This window comes from Rhinopithecus roxellana, chromosome 2 (assembly GCF_007565055.1).
Source record: "Rhinopithecus roxellana isolate Shanxi Qingling chromosome 2, ASM756505v1, whole genome shotgun sequence".
Lineage (NCBI taxonomy): Eukaryota > Metazoa > Chordata > Mammalia > Primates > Cercopithecidae > Rhinopithecus > Rhinopithecus roxellana.
In genome coordinates this window covers 184,649,845-184,671,384 of record NC_044550.1, presented here as the reverse complement: position 1 = coordinate 184,671,384, position 21,540 = coordinate 184,649,845, and the positions used below count along the sequence as shown (strand labels likewise).

At 38.8% G+C, this 21,540-nt stretch overlaps 1 protein-coding gene across 3 annotated transcripts; it reads left to right on the top strand.

Moving 5' to 3' along the window:
• The first annotated feature begins 210 nt into the window (after window positions 1-210).
• On the top strand, window positions 211-17,520 carry AMBN (ameloblastin). Of its 3 annotated transcripts, none has more exons than XM_030920378.1 (13): window positions 211-224; window positions 3,110-3,179; window positions 6,821-6,871; window positions 8,160-8,207; window positions 9,332-9,442; window positions 11,195-11,428; window positions 12,415-12,453; window positions 12,584-12,622; window positions 13,097-13,135; window positions 13,384-13,443; window positions 13,542-13,586; window positions 14,127-14,171; window positions 16,417-16,962. In XM_030920378.1, exons 1-13 carry the CDS (start codon window positions 211-213, stop codon window positions 16,960-16,962), a joined length of 1,341 nt encoding a protein of 446 aa, XP_030776238.1. The 3 variants fall into 3 exon arrangements, with proteins under 3 accessions (XP_030776238.1, XP_010382258.2, XP_010382267.2); XM_010383956.2 differs by lacking the exon at window positions 211-224 and adding an exon at window positions 2,049-2,166 and having other exon boundaries at window positions 16,417-17,176; XM_010383965.2 differs by lacking the exons at window positions 211-224; window positions 12,415-12,453 and adding exons at window positions 2,051-2,166; window positions 12,753-12,791 and having other exon boundaries at window positions 16,417-17,520.
• Window positions 17,521-21,540: the final 4,020 nt, after the last annotated feature.

Genomic DNA, 21,540 nt, shown 5'->3' with positions numbered 1-21,540 from the left:
TAACAAAGGAAGAAGCAACAGTGTATATGATATACTGGATATTTGACTTAAAAGCAAAGCAGAACATAGGAATCCTAACAAAACATCGTTATTAGTGTGTCACGATCATGTTTATAAACTTTAGAAGACATACACACACTGTTTCCCAGTTTTGTAGCCAACGAAGAAGCTCGTTCCTATGGATTCAGCATCGACTTCCACGCAGAGAAAATGTCCTCCATCAGGTCCCTTCTCTACCTCATTGGAGCTTATGAACCTAGCTGCCAGCACTCCTCCTCCTCCACCAACACACACGCACACACACACACACACACACACACACAGTGTTCTTGCGGTCTCATATTTCATGTAGTTTCTCCTACCAAAAGGACTATCAACGCATTCATTCAGCACCCAATAAACGGCAGCTGCTGCATCTTCACCATCTCACCAATCTTTAAGACAAGCTCAGGCTGGGCGCAGTGGCTCACGCCTGTAGTCCCAGCACTTTAGGAGGCCGAGGCAGGCGGATTACCTGAGGTCAGTAGTTTCAGACCAGCCTGGCCAACATGGGGAAATCCTGCCTCTACTAAAAACACAACAAAAATTACCCGGGCATGGTGGCGCGGGCCTGTAATCTAGCTGCTCAGGAGGCTGAGGCAGTAGAGTTGCTTGAACCCAGGAGGCAGAGGTTGTAGTGAGCTGAGATCATGCCACTGCACTCCAGCCTGGGCAACAGAGCAAGACTCCATCTCAAAAAAAAAGACAAGCTTCTGGTGATTAATTATTATCCTTACAAAACAGAAGAAGAAACGGGGGCTCGAAAGAAAGAGATTAAGGGACTGCATCAAGCACCGTAGAGAGCATGCAAAAATAATACTTTTCATTTCAATAACATTTTGCTGTTTGCAAAACACATTCACATTCTTCATTTCTTTTTATTCTAAAGATAATTCTGGCATCAGTGGAACACAGAGGTTTTCAGGAGCAGCTTCTAAGATAACATTATTTGAAGCTGTTAGGCCTACATTTGGGTATGGATACACCTTTCTCTCAAAATACCGGCTTCCTCCATGTTCCCTGTAATTGACAAGATCCCTACTTCTCTAAAGAGTGTACTGACTCATCCCTTCTTCAGAAACTAATCTTAAATGCTTATCCCTACCATATCTGAAATCACAACTTTGGAAAGACAAGGATGGGCAGAGAAGTAACGAAAGCAGCTAATACACAATCCACATTCAAGATATTATCTGTTCATGGAGAAAAACCAGTCTGTGTTGATGTTAACTTTCTAAGTGATCGAAATATGTCTTATTAACCTGGCTTGATACTAATGCCTGCCTGGAAATGTGTCTATCTAAAGAGTGAACTGACGCTTGTGCCCATTGATTTGGTTCATAGAGAATGTTCTGATTTATGTCCCTGTCCCCACAAATTTTTTGTAAATGCACCAAAGGTTTACCTGAAGTAAACCTGATTCTTGCAGAGGGTCCAGTTGTAGTTTCTTACAAAAGCTTGGCTATCTCTAATCAGGTATCTCCAGAAATGAAAATATCTAGGAAATTCAAGAAAGAAATCACACACATTCATTATCCATCTAACATTTTAGTGTTTTCTTTCAGACTCTGTGTGTGCTGGGGGGGAAGGAGGGTAGTTACTTTTACTACAACAAACAGGAGGGTGAAAATCTGAATAATGCTAGCATTGGGTCACTAGCTTTATCTACAGATAAAACCAGCACAAAACAGATAATGGCTTGTTTTGCATCTATTTTACATATATTTCCCCCAGCTCACCAAAATCATTGTCTTCAGAGCCTATGTCCATTATTCCTTTACTGCCTTCCCTGCTATCAAGTTCTCTGAATAAGTACAGGGGCTGCAGTACAATTAAAAATAATGAGACCCTACTGGGCCAATGTCCCTGCATGCAATAAAAGGGTGTAGACTAATTGCAGGAGCAGAGATTCCCCCCCCCAACTTCCCCGCCCCCGCCCCCCAGTCATTTTGCTTCACTTTGATTGGTGGATTGGCACTTTAAATAAAGGTTTCTAATCTTCCCTGAATGAGAAGTACAGAGCAAGTCCCACGCACAGTCCTGAAAAAAATTTTAATCTTCTTTTCTTAGAACTATCTTGGTTGGCATCATCAGGCCCTGAGAGCACAGTGCATGTCAGCATCTAAGGTAAAATGGGATTTTATGATTTCCATGTGTTTCCTGTAAATTCTTTTTTTCCTATCTCCAGACAGCTTTTATAAAGAGGATTTATCTTCGTTTGTCACCAGTAGCTGAATTATTGCTTGTTGTAATCCATTAGCATGTTCCAGAGATGACATGCCTAACACTCATTCAACTAAGAAAAAAAAAAAAAAAAACTTTTATCTATAGACGTATTTTTTTAAGTATTTTTTATTATACTGCCTAATTTTTTGTAATATTAGAAGATGAGTGAATTTCTTGGCTATTCAGATCTCTATTCATGTAAGAATAAAGAGCTTTTTGAATTTATAGAATAAATTTTAAAAGATAATTCATTTTAGGAAGAGGAAAGCTAAATTTGAAGCATATTTTCCACTAACATCAAAGGAAATTAAGATAGCCAATTTACTCTCATTTGAAAAGATAAGTTTTGGAATGGTTACATAGATTACCTAAACTAAACATGCAATGATATACCCTCTATTCCTGCAAATAAAGGTTTGTTATAAAATGACTGTTAGGTGCATTACATTTCACATGCATTTCAAAATGTATCCCAAAGGGTAAGCAAAGTATAAACTTCTGTGAATAATACCTGATAGACCAATATTTTACTTAGTGGGAAGGATTTTTAAATTCATAATTCACTTTATGAAATGAAACATAGCACTTATAGAATATCGATGGAGGTTGTTCCTACATATTTATTCAGGCTGTAGATCCATTTAAAAAGTGCTTAGATTTTTTTAATTGCTTGTTAATTTATTTCAGAAACGACTACATACAAGTTAGTTTTTGATTTTGTTCTAACCTTTATCCTGGTTGTTTTTGGAAGAGCAGAGACTCAGGCTGATTTTCAAAAATTGTCTTTTAACCATTCTGAATAAAAATTAATCTGATTTAATTCTCCAACTTAATTATGTTTTAGATTACCACTTTTCAAAATGAAGGACCTGATACTGATCCTATGCCTCCTGGAAATGAGTTTTGCAGTGCCGGTAAGTCAGTCTTTAGAGTGTGTCCCAGAAGAGGTTCTTGATTGTTGGACTCCAGACAACACTGAAGGGATATGGACTGAGAGTCCACGCACAGACTCACTTGATTTAATCCAGCGGTGTAGTCTCATTGAGTCAAAAGCCATAGTCGCTCAGATGTCAGTCTTGCAATCCAAAAGTGGTAAGTGATAGCTGGACTTGGTGACTCACCCCTGTAATCCCAGCATTTTGGGAGGCTAAGGCAGGCGGATCACCTGAGGTGAGGAGCTCGAGATCAGCCTAGCCAACATGCGAAACCCCGTCTCTACTAAAAATACAAAAATTAGCCGGGCATAGTTGTGTGCTCCTGTAATCCCAACTACTTGGGAGGCTGAGGCAGGAGAATTGCTTGAACCTGGGAGGTGGAGGTTGCAGTAAGCCAAGATTGCATCACTGCACTCCAGCCTGGGCGACACAGTGAGACTCCATCTCAAAAAAAAAAAAAAAAAGCAGTAAGTGAAGCTTATGATATTTCTACTGAAAAGTTATTTAAAATAGTCCCAAAACAATTTCTAGATCTTATTCCACTCATTCAAAGTTAAAAGACTTAGTCTCTACAATGCACGGCGAAATTTTATTATCAACTTCTTGCTATCAGTATAAAGTTGAAATGGAAAGAGGAAATTTCTCTGAAAAAGAAAAGTACATTTTCTTCATTTCAAAAAGAACCATCTCCAAATTTCTATGGTTACGAAACTCAGCTAGAGAATTACATTTGAAGCTAGTAATTAACTAGCAAATTTACCTTGTAAGCAAAAATTGTGTGACTCTGAGAGCTGAAGTTTCATAAATCAAAACATATCATAGTGATGGGGCTAATTGTGTATTACAGTACCACACCTGATCCATTCTAGTATATATTGATCTCATACAAACACAATCTTTTAAACACTGAACTACTCCAGCCAACAGCATGCAATTCTGTTATCGCAAAAACTTCATTTAGCTGCTATATGCATTTAGCAAATATATACTGAGCAGCCGCCATGCATCCAGCAATGTGCTGGGCATTGGAAAAATGAAAGTAAATAAGACATGATCTCTTATCTCCAGGAGCTCATAGTTGGCCTCAAATGAACTTTAGAATAGTTTAATGCCCTGAAAGAAAAGGTTAGCTATTTGGTTTTCTTAAAGTGTTTTAGTGAAAGAGAATGGAAATGGAGAAAGAGGATGAAACCTGATTATAATGATGAAAACCTTAATTCCACAAATAAAAATAGAGTCTCTGTTTCATCACACAAGATGAAGTTTAAATGAAAGAAAAATTGAGGGTGCCACCCTAGCTTACCTTTGTATGATACTGACGTTGAGATCAGCCTCAGTCATTCACCATCAGTCTAACACACTGGCGTTCTTTGAACCTGTAATGATCCACACCTGAATCAACTGGGTCCGCTCTGAGGAATAGAACAATTGTTTATTATTGCCAACCAATTGCTTGTCAAATCAGATGTTCTTCTCCTATTAATTCTGCATGGAAAATGTATCCCCTGTCTGTATACATTCGTGTAAATATTCTTTAATTCATGACTTAGAGCAGATGGAAAGCAAAGTACACTTTGTTCTGTGGTTCAATCCAAGATGTGTTATTTATGCACTGGCAAATAGTGGGGAGGAAAGTCCCGCTCTCACGATTCCCCCAAATTCTCAACAAGCTACCCACCACATACACACATACATGCACAATCACCCTTCCTGTCTATACAGCTAACCTCTTTCCTACCCAGAGTATTTGCTACACATTTATAATGCCTTTCCCTCTATTCTTTTTCTTTTTTTTTTTTTTTTTTTTTTTTTTTTTGAAACAATCTGGCTTTGTTGTCCAGGCTGGAGTTCAATGCTGAGATCTCAGCTCACTGCCACCTCCTCCTCCTGGGTTCAAGCGATTCTCCTGCCTCAGCCTCCCAAGCAGCTGGGATTACAGGCGCCCACCACCACACCCAGCTAATTTTTGTATGTTTAGTAGAGACAGGGTTTCACCATGTTGGCCAGGCTGTTCTCAAATTCCTGACCTCATGATCTGCCCACCTCGGTCTCCCAAAGTGCTGGGATTGCAGATGTGAGCCACCATGCCTGGCCCTTTCTCTCCATTCTTGTCCAAAACTGAATTATTTAAGGAAATTCTCACCATGACCCAGAAGGTGGGATTTTACTTATATGAAAAAGGTGAGGGGTGAAAAAGTAGAGGGTGTAATTCTTTAACTTCTTACTCATAAAGGAAAAATAATACCAATATATTTAGTAAACATTCCATAAATCCTTGTGGTATAACTGAAGGAAAGATGGCATTACAACCCCTTGGTCTTAGAAAGTGAGAGTATCCGAAGAACCAGAGACTCCAAAATCCAATTTACTCTAATTCCTATTCTTCCATTCTCCATGTTTTCTACTGGTATTTGTGTAAAGTAATAAGGATTGGTTTCAAAAGAAAAATATCTTTAACAACAACAAAAAAAAAAGGGGGGGGGGAAAGGCTGGGCATGGTGACTCATGCCTATCATCCCAGCACTTTTGGAGGCTAAGGCAGGAGGATTACTTGAGCTCAGGAGTTCAAGACAAGCCTGGGCAACATAGTGAGACCCCTATCTCTATTTTTTTAAAAAAGGAAGCCAGGTGCAGTGGCTCATGTCTGTAATCCCAGCACTTTGGGAGGCCGAGGTGGGCGATTCACTTGAGCTCAGGAGTTTAAGACCAGCCTGGCCAACATGGTGAAACTCCGTCTCTACTAAAAACACAAAAATTAGCCAGACTTGGTGGCGCACACCTGTAATCCCAGCTACATGGGAGGAGAATCACTTGAACCCGGCAGGCAGAGGTTGCAGTGAGCCGAGATCGCGCTACTGCACTCCAGCCTGGGTGACAGAGTGAAACTTAGTCTTGGGGGAAAAAAAAAAAGGGAAAGGAAAATATCTTACATTTTAAAAAACTAATTGTATAGATAGGTATATTTTTGAACAACTTTTAAGTGAACACGTTAAGTATAATAGTATTTTATGCTAGAATGCTTTTTATTTAAGGAAAAAAAATCTTTGATATGATCCCAAAATATAGTAGGTTTATACATAAAATAATCTTTCACTAAAAATCATAGAGAATTTGCTGAAGTCCTTTGAATGGGAATCAAGTTAGATTTTGCATATGATTTTTCTGAATGTCATGATCCCATGCCACATCTAGTAAACCAAAATCATGTAGATTTGTCAAAAGCACATGAAAATTCAGCTTGAGTTTGTCCCCTTTACTTTTTTCTGTGGTAATTTTTTTAAGAATATAAAGTACTAGTAGTTTTCTATTTTGTTGCTTTATTCTACTTCTCCTTGCGTGTAACTTTAAATCATATTTTGCTTTTAAAGCAACGAAGCATTAAGATGCAGACAAAGGATAGATGATGCAGGTGGGAGCAAAATTTTCAAATACTGTGTTGATTCTCCCAAATAACTTATGCTCTTCTTCATTCTGCCCAAGCACTCAAGTTATTTGCATAATAAACCAAAATGGTGGCCCCTCCGGTAGCCCTTATGTACTGGAGCAATATCCTATGCCCAATAGGCATTGAAGGAAGTTTTGTACCAATGAGACTCAAAATTATTCTTATTTTCATTCAGTTCTTTCCTCAGCAAACTGGAACACCGGGTATGGCTAGTTTGAGCCTTGAGGTATGTATTGTCAGAGTTTTTTACATATTAACTTTACACTGGTATATTTGTGATACAGGAGAAATATGGTGGTGTGTTTCTCAGTTTTCCTAGCCAGAAGTTTGTGGCTGTTATCCTGAGGAGTGCTAGAAAAATTATGGCATTTACTAGAGCTTTGTGTTATAATTCTACTGCAATTTTAAACTCTCAGGTGTTTTACTTTTTAGAACATTATTTCCATGCAAACAAAAGCAATATTAATACTTAATGCCTTATATAGAATATACATATTAATAAAATTACTACATTAATTAAAAATACATTGCTCTGTGCTCACAGTTTACTTTTAGTCCTGCTCCTTATACTATCTTACATGATAAAGTTCTCATGAAATAAATGTACCTGTACAAAATTTAATTTTTAATAAGTCTGGCAAATAGCATTAACATTGTACTATGATACTTCCTGTATAAGTTGTACAGTGTATTTGTCTCATTGCAGTTCTCATGTAATATATATTCTGTTTAGAAAACCCCAGCAAAACAGAAATTTTGGTGATGTCAATGAAAAATACTGACAGCTATATATAGAAAGATATTTATAAGATTAAAAATTTTTCACAAGGTCTTGTGAAATTCCCATGTGTCATGGTAAGCTGGGGGCAATCAATACCTATTTGAGCTAGACGCTTACTTCACATGGAAGCTAATTTCACTAAGGGTTTTTTTTTCTTTTTTAGCTTAAACTCAATCCAAAGCGTTCTGAATCTCTTCCCATGAAAAAAGTGAAATTGACTTTCTGTTGAAATGGTGGAATTCTCGATAATCTATCCAGATACTTAACATTTCTTTCAATAGTTTCTATATTTAATATTTTGAAAGATTTATTGTTTGAGAAAGAGGTAAAAGTTTTATTTATTTGTTTGTTTCAAATTCCTCTTCTGGCTGAACTTGTAAGGGGCAAAGTAAATTAAATGGGGAGAAAAGAGTCAATGAAGTAAATTCCTCACAATTACATTTATATTTCAGTGGAATGAGCTATTTTCCCATGTTTCAATGTAACCTCCACTTAAATAATACTTTTTCTCCTTTAATTAATGATAAAAGCAACTGCATTATTTTAATAGCAGTAATAACAATGGCAGAACCAAATTTAATATTTCCACCTTTCGATGATGATTTGTGTCCACTTTCATTTTGTTAAATTATCCACATCAAACTTTGTGTTGATAATGTCAAATATCATGAGAAATCAGTTGTGTCAAACACAGCATATGTGATAAACAGTAACCCACTTTTTTTCTTGATAGACAATGAGACAGTTGGGAAGTCTGCAGGGATTAAACACACTTTCTCAGGTAATCATATTTCTTATTGCAAGTATTCATGGTGATGCTAGTGGTAATATTAGCAGCAGCATTATAATTCATCAAATTTATTTATGAATAGACAATATACTAAATATTGGAAGAACCAAGAAGTGAATGAGAGCCTAAAACAAAATAAGATAGAGTGACAGGGAAAAATAAAAATAGTATTGAATTTTATTTAGTTAGAAAAAGAATATTTTTGTGCATTATTCATTTTATTATATGGCACAAAACGTAAGTGCTTAAAAAATCTAAATCTCAAACAAGTTTATGGAAATATTGCAGACTAGCTCAAAATGAAATTTAAGTTCACTGAAAGGAAGAGTTTACCTATCCATTTGATTTTTTTTTTATTTATTATTTATTTATTTAGACAGAGTGTCGCTCTGTGGCCCAGGCTGAAGTGCAATGGTGCGATCTCGGCTCACTGCAACCTCCGCCTCCTGGGTTCAAGCTATTCTCCTGTCTCAGCCTCCCGAGTAGCTGGGATTACAGGCATCTGCCACCATGCCAGGCTAATTTTTGTGGTTTTTAGTAGAGATGGGATTTCGCCATGTTGCTAGGCTGATCTCGAACTCATGACCTCAGGTGATCCACCCACCTCGGCCTCCCAAAGTGCTGGGATTAGAGGCGTGAGCCACCATGTCCAGCCATACCTATCCATTTTAAATTAAGCAACACCACTTTTGCTTTTGCTATATTTACGCTATCTGTTGATTTTTTAGAAAATGAAAACCAGGCTGGGCGCAGTGGCTCACGCCTGTAATTCCAGCACTTTGGGAGGCCGAGGCGGGCGGATCATGAGGTCAAGAGACCAAAACCATCCCGGCCAACATGGTGAAACCCCGTCTCTACTAAAAATACAAAAATTAGCTGGGCATGATGGTGCGTGCCTATAGTCCCACCTACACAGGAGGCTGAGGCAGGAGAATTGCTTGAACCCAGGAGGCAGATGCTGTGAGCCAAGATCTCCCACTGCACTCCAGCCTGGTGACAGAGAGAGATTCCATCTCAAAAAAAAAAAAGAAAAGAAAAGAAAAGAAAACCAAATATAACCAATGTTATATTTAACATTTAAATATAAGCATGCCTTTTTTTATCCATGTCTTTAGTATTCTAGATTTGGCTTTGGGAAATCATTTAATTCTTTGTGGATGCATGGTCTCCTCCCACCACATTCCTCTCTTCCATGGATGAGGCCAAGGGAACATGAAACTCAACAGGTGAGTGAATAGCGTCAATATGTTTGAAACCTCAGGCTTTAAAACCTCTTCTTACTTGCCTTCCTTGAGTTGTGATAAATTAGCAATAGCCAAGTCCTAGCATTAACAAAAAATTATTCTCATGCCAAATAAATCAAAGCCTGTAACTGCTTTGAGTGCTTAAGAAATATTTTTAAATTTGAAACTATTTGCATATTTATTTAAAATAGGAAGATACAGCCAACAAAATATGAGACCTATGTTAAAGATAGCAGCAAACAGTCCTCAAAAATCGAAGCAGGCTACATCCTGGACAATTTTCATTTGAATCAAGATTTCCTAAATAATTACTCAAAGGCTAATTTCAAATGATGACAATAATCCTGGTCAAAATACCATAGCCAGGTGCGATGGCTCATGCCTGTAATCCCAGGACTTTGGGAGGCCAAGGTGGATGGATCACTTGAGGTGAGGAGTTCAAGACCAGCCTGACCAACATGGTGAAACCCCGTCTCTACTAAAAATACAAAAATTAGCCGGGCATGGTGGCAGGCACCTGTAATCTCAGCTACTCTCGGGAGGCTGAGGCAGGAGAATCGCTTGAACCCAGGAGGCAGAGGCTGCAGTGAGCCGAGATTGTGCCACTGCACTCCAACCTGGGCAATAGAGTGAGACTCTGTCTCAAAAAAAAAATTAAGAAATTTTAAAAAGTAAAACATCAAGAACCCTACAGAAGTCAATAAATATATCGATCTGTTAACCGTTATTGCTTAGGTGCCTAATAAATACATAAACCAAATTGTGGTTTGGTAGTAAAAGTGAAGACATTTACGAATGGCTCTAAGGATTGTGAAATTTCATATTTTATCTGATTCAGACAGGACAAGACAACATATTTCAAAGTGCTGAATTGTGAGATGTGAGTTCAGAGAGGGGTGATGACTGGAGAGGCAAAGCAGAGCCCCGAATTGTTGTGAGACTTCCTTGCTGGTCTGAGGAGTTTGCAATCATTCTACAAACAATAGGGAGCCATTCGCCACAAGTAATTTCTAGAAAAAGCAACAAAACATGATGATTTTAACAGGAAATTTTTTCATTTAATGTATGGACTCAGAACCAAGATTAACAGGGAATTTTAGTTCCAGGTGGTCTTCCACAGCAGGAGCATTACCACGAGGTCCCATTTAGTAGAACAATAAATTATGTTAATGGTGACTGTTTCTTCATTTGTTTCCAAAGTGGACTCCATGATGCAAGAATTTGATTGGCATTTTAATTAATCATGCTTTATGTTTTCACTAATTTGAAAAATTTACTAGGTACTCACCATGGGCCAGGCACTTGTTAGGAGCTATGTTATGTACAGGGGCTATAAAGAAAAACAAGACATATCATTCTCTCTCCATTGACTGGCGGACAAAGATTTATAACAAATAATTGCCATCCAATGAGAAAGTGGTAAAATAAAGATACAGATACATACAGACAGCTATGAGAAGTTAGAGAAGGACATGTCTCATCCTACCAGGAGGTTCATGTAGCTTCACCTTCATGAGCAATGGTGGTCCCAAAGCAGGTAGGGGAGGCACACGCAAGACCTCCCCAAACAACATTAACGCTAACTGGTGCTTCCTATGTAAACTCAACTTCAAGACAAGTTCCCTAGCCTCCCTTCCAGATAGAAAGCGCCCCAAGCCCCTTTGTTTAGAAATTCTAGGCACCGTTGTTTAATGAGCCATCCCTTTCTGACACTCTTTTCAAATTTCTCTGCAGTATGAATATTCTTTGCCTGTGCATCCCCCACCTCTCCCATCACAGCCATCCTTGAAGCCTCAACAGCCAGGACTGAAACCTCTCCTCCAGGCCGCTGCTGCAACCGCCGACGAGGCCACAGCACAGAAAGAAGCACTTCAGCCTCCAATTCACCTGGGACAGCTGCTCTTGCAGGAAGAACTGCCTCTGGTTCAGCAGCAGGTGGCACCATCAGATAAGCCACCAAAGCCTGAGGTACTTCCTTTCTCTTGAAGTCAGATCAGAATCACCAGCTAACCTAATAGAAGAAAACTAATTTGCAGGGTCCTTTTAAATAATCGTAGCCTTCAGGCATAATACATGATATAAATATATTCTTAATCAGTCTTCCATATCTGAGATTTATTTTTTGAGTAAAACATAAATATCCATTCCTCTCTTTTGCCATCAGAGACAGGGCATGGATTCTAAAAGATCCTGTGCCTATTAAAACTGGGTTTCTTAGTTGCAAAAGATGAAAACTTCCATAGGAAATAGAATAAAACCCCAGAGAAGTCCAGGTTTCCTATCACTGGTCTTTTTTTGGTGTTGGAAAGACTGAGAAAAGTGATTGATCCCTCAGCATAACAAGTAGGATTTTCCATTATTATCTGTCTGACAGAAAGGTGACAACTATGCAAAAAGTGTCTTGTAATAATGTAGAGAAAAGTGTAATGGATAAAAGAAAAGGAAGGTACCATGTAACCAGTATTATGTGGGCATGTATCATTCCCCCATATCATCCTGCCTATAATCCTATAAAAATACATGTTATCAGCCTTTTTAAAGAAAGGAAGACAGATTTTGAGAAGTTACAAAATTGGCCCAGGAGTACACAAAAACTAAGTGGCAGAGCCAGGGTTCAAACCAGCCAGGTATGCTCCCATTCCAAAATTCATTACTTTCTAATCTGCAAGAGATAGCAAAGCCATGATAGATGTACCTCATCCCCCTGCAGGTATATTTGAATAATGTTAGTAAAAGACCATTGCAAACTCTCGGGTCATACCTCCCAAAACACTGAAAGAAAGTAAAATAATGAAACTCATTTTGTTTTACTGTCATTGCAAACAAGATAATTATGTGATCAGTTCACTTTGTCAATTTTTTATTTTTAATGTCACTTTGTCTATTTTTTATTTTATTGTTGTCTATTTTGTTAATTTTTTGACTGATAATTTTAATATTTATCTGTGATATAGCTCCCAGGAGTAGATGTTGCTGATCCACAAGGTCCATCAGTAAGTACAGATCTCAATGAGACACTTTCTGTATTTTTTCATTTGTTCACTTTGTCTATTTTTATTTGTATTTGTATTTATCTATTTTATTCATTTTTTATGATAATTTTAATATTTACCTATAATATAGCTCCCAAGAGTGGATTTTGCTGATCCACAAGGTCCATCAGTAAGTACAGATCTCAATGAGACACTTTCTGTATTTTACTTTTTTTATTTGTTCACTTTGTCTATTTTTTATTTGTATTTATCTATTTTATTCATTTTTATGATAATTTTAATATTTACCTATAATATAGCACCCAAGAATGGATTTTGCTGATCCACAAGGTCCATCAGTAAGTACAGATCTCAATGAGACACTTTCTGTATTTTACTTTTTTTATTTGTTCACTTTATTTTTTATTTGTATTTGTATTTATCTACTTTATTCATTTTTATGATAATTTTAATATTTACCTATAATATAGCACCCAAGAATGGATTTTGCTGATCCACAAGGTCCATCAGTAAGTACAGATCTCAATGAGACACTTCTATTTTTTATTTTTATTTTATTTGTTCACTTTGTCTATCTTTTATTTGCTTTTATCTATTTTGTTCATTTTTTGACCGATAATTTTAATACTTATCTGTAATATAGCTCCCAGGATTGGATTTTCCTGATCCACAAGGTCCATCAGTAAGTACAGATCTCAATGAGACACTTTGTCGTAAAAACTGTCTCTACATTTCAAAAAAGAAGAGCGAATTTTTTCATTGTCCCATTAATCCATGAATATGAAGTATAATGGGTTCCTTTGTTTTCTTAAATATTAAATACTTATTTCTATACTAATCCATCTGAAAATGTGTTTCATATAACTCAAAAATTACTGTAATGGGGATTTGCCTATGTGAATTACTTATTCTGCTTTCCACCATTTAAAGATTTTCCAAATAGCCCGTTTGATTTCTCGGGGACCAATGCCACAAAATAAACAATCTCCAGTAAGTTTTTTTTTTAATACCACATCTCTGTTTGCAATTTACTTAAAAGTTTTTCCATTGGAAAATGCATTTTGTGATAATGATTGTATTTTATTTAGCTTTATCCAGGAATGTTTTACATGCCTTTTGGAGCAAATCAATTGGTAAGTCCATATTCTATAAAAAGTATTGTTTTTAATTAAATTTTATCTTAAGAGCTAAAATTATAAAATCTAGGTCTCACACAAGAGATTCCAAATAAACATTCTCTGAATGCCTACATTAGTAACTGAAATATTAAGGAGGCAAGTTTCCTTTTTGGATAATCTTGGCTACACACACACACACACACACACGCACACGCACACACACGCACACACACACACACACGCACACGCGCACACACACACACGCACGCACGCACACACACACACGCACACACACACGCACACACACACACGCACACACACACACACACACACGCACACACACACGCACACAAGGATATTAAAGAAAAAATAAATTTTAGATCTGAATTATCCAAGTGACTACATTTATTCCATAATGACTCACCTCTCCACTTTACCTCTGTACACAGCATTAATATTAAGGTTTCAGTGAAAACTATATAACTTTTAACTTTGTCTTGAGTAGATAAGAAGGTAGCTGGTTCGTACTTTGATGCAATATTTCTTTTTGAACAGAATGCCCCTGCCAGACTTGGCATCATGAGTTCAGAAGAAATGGCAGTGAGTAATGTCTTCTAACTCTTCTTAAAATAGTGGCCAGGGAAGAACAGTCACTTATGACTGGCTGCAAGAGACGTCTGCCACGAATGTCACCAAATGAGCATGGGACTCAGAATTTTCCACTCCAAAAACTAAGCTTAAGTCTGCAGCAGTATCCCAAGATTTCATCATGTCTCCTCTGTAATCTTTCATTTCCGGGTGATAACTATTCTTGAGCATAGAGTTTTGCCCATTGCTTGTAGATGAACAGAGGAGAAACCTCCACTTGAAAGGCCGTCATTGAACTATAAACACTTCAAACCAAAAAGATACATGTGGTTCATGCAGAGTTCTTGTTCTTTCTCGGACCATTTGGCCCCTCAAAACATCAAATTCAACAGCATTACAAGTAATTCAGATCTCAAAATTGAAAGATCAAAAAGCAAAAGAAACCAAGTTTAAAATGTGATTATTTTAATGTCAACGTGCATTGTCAATGAGCATATACTAGTATTACGTTATCATTATCCATGCAAGTTTAAGATTTGAGATCAATAAAGTCATACAACTCTTTTCCTAAGAAATTTTTTATCTGTTACATCTGTTAGAGCACAAGGCAAGACAAACAAAAGCTATATTGAATTAACAAATCATTGTCAACTACAGATTCTTTCGAGTTAACAAACACACATATTATCTGTGAAAGAAAAATTACATATCAGTATTTTTGTGTGCCTTCCATGTGCCACACACATAGAAAAATACTACAAACAAAACAAGATAAAAGTCTTGTTTTCGGCTGGGCTCTGTGGCTCACGCCTATAATCCCAGCACTTTGGGAGGCCAAGGCAGGTGGATCACCTGAGATCAGGAGTTTGAGACCAGCCTGGCCAACATGGTAAAACCCCGTCTCCACTAAAAATAGAAAAATCAGCCGGGTTTAGGGGCGCAAGCCTGTAGTCGCAGCTACTCAGGAGGCTGAGGCAGGAAAGTCACTCAAACCCGGGAGGCAGAGGTTTCAATGAGCCGAGATCACGCCGCTGCACTCCAGCCTAGGCAACAGAGCAAGACCCTGCCAAAAAAATTAAAAAAATCTTGTTTTCAAGGAACTTACAGTCTAATGAATGGAAAAGATAGGTAAAAGGGCAGATATCTAATGTCAAAATCATGGGATAAAAGCAATAACAGTTTTATTAGAGAGAAAGAGTCAGAGAGGAAGGGCAGTTAGCCCAGTCCAGGGATTCACAGTATCATCCCTGGAGGAGATGATGTGAAAGCTGAGAAAGAATGAAGAGTCAGGAGAAAGGAGAAGGAAAGAGTATTGTATCTATATAACACCAATACAAGTGACTGGAAGTTCAAAATTCAAGTAAGTGTTAATTGCCATCATATAATATTAATTATTTCTATTCTGCCTCATTCCCAAAAGATTTTGCAGAGCTTATGAAAAACACACAATAAATATAACCAAAAAATTGAAGGTAGGATATTAAATGAGTCATAATTTCAAGAAAATCAGAATACAGATATGCAAGTCACACAGTCCTGCTCAATTGCTACAAACAGCCTAAGATTTTGGACCCCATATTTCTGGCAGCAAAGGTAGAAAAAGAAACATGGTCAGTTCTGGAATTCTCTTTGTCCGCAGGAAGAAAATATTTTAGTTACTCCATGGAAGCCAGATTTTTTTCTTAAACTTTGTGCTTTAAAAAAATTTAAGTCTTAGCTGGGTGCAGTGTCTCGCCCCTGTAATCCCAGCTACTAGGGAAGCTGAGGCAGGAAGATCACTTGAGCCTAGGAGTTCTAGACCAGTAGCCTGGGCCATATAATGAGGCCCCTAAAAGAAAAAAAAAAAAACTACATGGAACTTCATTTGGGGGACACTGAAAAATGCCATTGACAAGACTCTCCCTCAACAAATGCAGTTATGAGTTTCAGTTCTTACTTGTTTTGTGATGGTAGTACTCATTTCAACTACTTGTTTTCTTAAAATTAAATTCAAACTCACTTTGCCTCAAGTCTTGCTTCTGCCCTGTTATCTCCCTTTTGTGGAGATCATGCCAAGATCTACCCAGATAAGTGCAGAATCCTCTTCATTATGTTTCAAAGCCAGTTTAGTGAGAAATGAGCTTACACAAAGCTATCAGCCAACTTCCTATCCTCTACCAGTTTTTTAGAGATCCTTGGTGAATGTGACCAGGTATAGTTGCATGGTATAGTTAATAGCATGTGATAATGGCATCTTCAACGAATGTCTTTTTTCCAGGGCGGGAGAGGAGACCCAATGGCCTATGGAGCCGTATTTCCAGGATTTGGAGGCATGAGGTCCAGCTTGGGGGGAATGCCCCACAAGCCAGCTATGGGTGGTGACTTCACTCTGGAATTTGACTCCCCAGTGGCTGCGACCAAAGGCCCTGAGAAGGGAGAAGGAGGTGCACAAGGCTCCCCTATGCCGGAGGCCAACCCAGACAATCCAGAAAACCCAGCTTTCCTTCCAGAGCTAGAACCTGTTGCCCATGCAGGGCTCCTTGCTCTCCCTGAGGATGATGTTCCCAGCCTGCCAAGGAGCCCTTCCGGGAAGATGAAGGGACTCCCCAGCGTCACCCCAGCAGCTGCTGACCCACTGGTGACCCCTGAATTAGCTGATGTTTATAGGACCTACGATGCTGACATGACCACATCCGTGGATTTCCAGGACGAAGTAACCATGGATACCACAATGGCCCCAAACTCTCTGCAAACATCCATGCCAGGAAACAGAGCCCAGGAGCCGGAGATGATGTATGATGCGTGGCATTTCCAAGAGCCCTGACAGCTCTAAGATATTAGCTACTTTCTGTATGTACAAGCTTCCCAGCTTTGTCCCCACAGTGTACCTTTTTGCTAAAACACTTTTTACCCTTCTGCAGCAAAGGCATTAAAAGCGCTAAGCATTTATTAATAAATACAAGTGGCTAGAAATAGTGTAGGTCCCCTTCTTGCTTTCAATATCTTGTTGAAATAAAATCTGTCAATTGTCTCTGTGATTTAGAAACACTATTAATAACATCAGAGCAAGGGCTTAAGGGTCTCAGCATTTGATCATCACTTTTTCTTAGCTGTCTTAAGCATTACAGAATTTCTCTTACTAGCATGACACTATTATATTCAGGAAATGTGGCACTGCTTTTTTCTCTAAGCAAAGGCAAATATCCTCATAATTCTAAGCTAATTCATTTAAACTTTATTAAATGGGGATTGGTGGAAAACTCCTGACTGGTATTACTGAGGTTGGTATAATTGAATTTAAAATTCTCATTTATAGAGTGTTTTATTTAATCTAGTATAAAAAATCTAGCCTATTTTAAATAAAGAATTTTTCTCACTGAAATTTTCAGGAATTGTATGCTTATTATTTATATATATTTAAACGGTTCAAGAAAAGCATACTCATCCTATACCTTTGCTACTCTTTAACTCATTGTATTCAATTCATTCATTCTTTCATCAGAACTTTACTGAATATTCATGTCCTGGGTGCAGTGCAAGGTATCAGAGATACAGTCCCTTCCTTCAAAGCTTACGATGAACATGACTGACAAGTAGACAATCACCATAAAAAAACCCTAGACCAAGCTCAATTACTTTACATATATTATCCCACAACAATACTGTAAAATAGGTACACTCAACCCCACAGCACACGTGAAAAGTGCTATGAAAAGGCCAAGCACAGGGTGCCCCTGGAGCCACAGAGAAGAGGTACCTAACCCAGCCTGAGGGGCATCAGAGGGTCTAGAAGGAATCAGACAAGTTGTCTCAGAACAGTTTCTAGAAACGGTTTCAAGAGTGAGAGGTCTCACTCTCCAAGAGGAAGAAACAGAAAAAGAGCCATATGGGTGTCATGTGAGAATTAGCTCATTCCTGTGAAATATAATGTGGGAAAGAGGGATGCAGAAAATGACCCTTGCTTGTCACCAGGGCTAGGTGTGTATTGAGCAGAGCTATACACCTAAATTAAAGGGCTCCCAGCCCAGATTTGGTCACTCCTACAAAGTAGCTCCTACCCCCTTCTCTTCACCTTCTCCTAAGTGGCTCAACCCAGGTCTTCGACTCCATGACACTCAGACTTCTCTCCATCCATTGATGGAGATTCTGTAGATGCAACCCAGGAAAAAGAGCCCTGAGATGCCTCCCAACCTGGGGTACTTCAGGAGCCTTACCAGGAGCATGTAGCTGCCACCTATTGCCTCCCTCTCTTCAGGCAGGGTTCTGCTCATCCTCACTCCATTGACTGCAGCTGAAAGAGAGATACAGAAGAAAAATTTCAGTTTGCCTCCCCGAGTGTCCCTGGTAAAGGTGTGAGGGTAGAATGACCTCCACAGTAACCAGCAGATACCCACTGAGATCTATCTTAGCATCGCAGACAGTTTCCTAAAAAGCAGTATGGTACAATACATATAAACAGATCTGAGTTCAAAATTCGGTATCACGTCTTATTATCCATGAGACTTTAGATGTGAAACTTAATCTCTCTGCGCCTGTGTTTTCATTTCTATAATGGGGCTATGACCTAGCATGGAGAGTTGTTATGAGAATGAAATGAGATAAAGCTCACAGATGAAATTGCTGAATCATAACAGTTTCTTTCCTTTCCAACTGATCCTTTTGGTAAAGAGATTTAAGCAAAACAGCAGCAGCAACAGTGGAAGAATGGAATTGTTCCCATTATCTGATGAGTTTGTGTTTTTCCATTAACACTCCAACCACCGCCCTGCTTGTCCTTCTTTGTAATTCAGAGCATGCTTTTGTGAGACACACATGCCGGTTTCCCCCGGTGAGTCTTGCTGTAGCAGAGGCTCGAAGTTAGTCTCTCTTACTGACCATCTGGACACTTAACAATGGTAATAGCAGCTGGGCGTGGTGGCTCACGCCTGCAATCCCACACTTTGGGAGGCCGAGGTGGGCGGATCACCTGAGATCGGGAATTTGAGACCAGCCTGACCAATATGATGAAACCCCAGCTCTACTAAAAATACAAAAATTAGCCAGGAGTGGTGGCATGCCCCTATAATCCCAGCTACTCGGGAGATTGAGACAGGAGTATCGCTTGAACCCAGGAGACAGAGGTTGCAGTGAGCCAAGATCGCACCATTACACTCCAATCTGGGCAACAAGAGTAAAACTCCATCTCAAAAAATAACAATAATAATGGCAATAGCCAGGTCAACTTTGCAGTGGAGACAACATGTTGTTGAGTCCTTGAATAACATCTATCCCTGCCACCATTGTCACTTCAAATACTGGACCATTGGGCAAACACCAAGGTGGCCAGGTATAGAGGCTAAATGTCACTCTCAGAAGAAGCCATATTGATTATTGAGAATTTCCTCTACTTTGGTTTTCTTCTACCAGGCATTTACATGAGAAAAAAAAAGTCTTCATACTATGTCCCATTCTAAGACTATCCAGATAACCTGTCTTCTAGACCCTCCTTATCACCAATCTTTCAGTTTTATTATTTCCAAGTCCCTGACAAGGTGACCCATCTGGTACCAACCCTGCGTCAGTGTAGATCTGTATCACAGGCCATCGTCTCCTTCCATACAAAATAGACAACCAGAAATTCCATTTAAAGTTCTCCTCATTGAGTGGGGTTGTAGTACATTGATTGTCTACTTTCTGCCAATGCTAGAATTCCATACAGAAATCCATGGGCCAGGCATATACTCATCAAGAGGAAGTACATGGAAGTCAAAACCACTTACTGGTACAATCTAACTAAGCCCTCCAGACCTGCTGGAGCCCGATATCATATATATTTCCATCTAAAATAAAACGTTGTTATGTTCCATTTTATGGTTCAGTTGATCATATATCACACAGTTCAAGATGGGCAACTCAAATAACATAATCGTTTGACATCCCATAGTCAGGCACATTGTGTCTACTGGAATCCAGTAGCAAGGCAAAAACTACTTTTCACAAAGAAATCCCTAAGGTTCTGTGCTATTATTCTCCTATCAGGGATTGCCACGAGTCTCATACAGCTGCAGATACTTCCAACACATTTGAGTCTTCTGGGTCATAATGCCCAAGTGACAAGGATGGACCCCTTTCATGCTCTGTTTACTCAAAATGTCCAGACTTCTGAGTTATACAATATGTGGTATACTTTACCTTCAAAACACAAAGAAGTCCAACAAGAATTGTGCTTCTTTCTTTTTGTAAGGTGGTGCAAGATGCAATAACTTGCAAACAACTTTAGCTATCCCAATATGCCTTATGCTACTAGACCTCTAGAAATGTTGTTAGCACCATGAATGTTTTGGTGTTTATCTTCTACCCTCTGGCTTGCTACCTCATGTTAATCAAATCCTGTTGCATTGTATCTTCAATGTACTGGATGAGCATGGTGTTCTATGGAATATAAAGATGATCCAGGACCCTCAGGACTGTTAGGATAGATTGTAAGAGAGTTGACATAGTCCTAGGGCAAGAGAGTATAAATTTACATTGTTCCTGTTTTTTAAAAGCAAATTACTTCTGATGTTTCTTACTGATTAGAACAGAAAGAAACAGCTACCAGATCAATAGCCATATACTAGGTGCCATGGGCTATGCTGATTTGCTCCAATAAAGTTATCACGTCTGGAAATACATTTGCATCATCACCTGATTAAGTTTGCAACAATCCACTGTAATTCCTCATGACCCATTTAGCTTTTCCACCAGTCAGACAGGTGAGTTAAATGGGGAGGTGGTAGGACACCTTTTCTATATCTTCCAATTTTTCTATGGTAATGCTAATCTCTGCAATTCTCCCTACAAGACTTGCTATCTTGTTGGGAGTGAAGAAGAAGGTATAGACTTCCAGGGACTTCCTTATACTTGGCTTTTCCTACTATAGCTTTCATTCCATTGGTATAAGAATCATTGTGGGATTATTACACATATATCTATTCCTGGGCTGGATGTGGTGGCTCACACCTGTAATCACAGCACTTTGAGAGGCTGAAGCAGGCAGGTTGCTTAAGCCCAGGAATTAGAGACCAGCCTGGGCAACATAGTGAAACCCTTTCTCTGCAACAAAATACAAAAATTAGCCAGGCATGGTGGTGCCTATCTGTGGTCTCAGCTACTTGGGAGGCTGAGGCAGGAGGATAATTTGAGCCCGGGATGTGGAGGTTGAAGTGAGCTGGGATGACACCATTGCACTCCAGCTTGGGTGACAGAGTGAGACCTGTCTCAATTAAAAAAAAAAAAAAAAAAAAAAAAAAAAAAAGCCAGGTGCAGTGGCTTACACCTGTAATCCCAGCACTTGGGGAGACTAAGGCGGGTGGATCACTTGAGGTGAGGAGTTTGAGACCAGCTTGGCCAACATAGTGAAACCCATCTCTACTAAAAATAC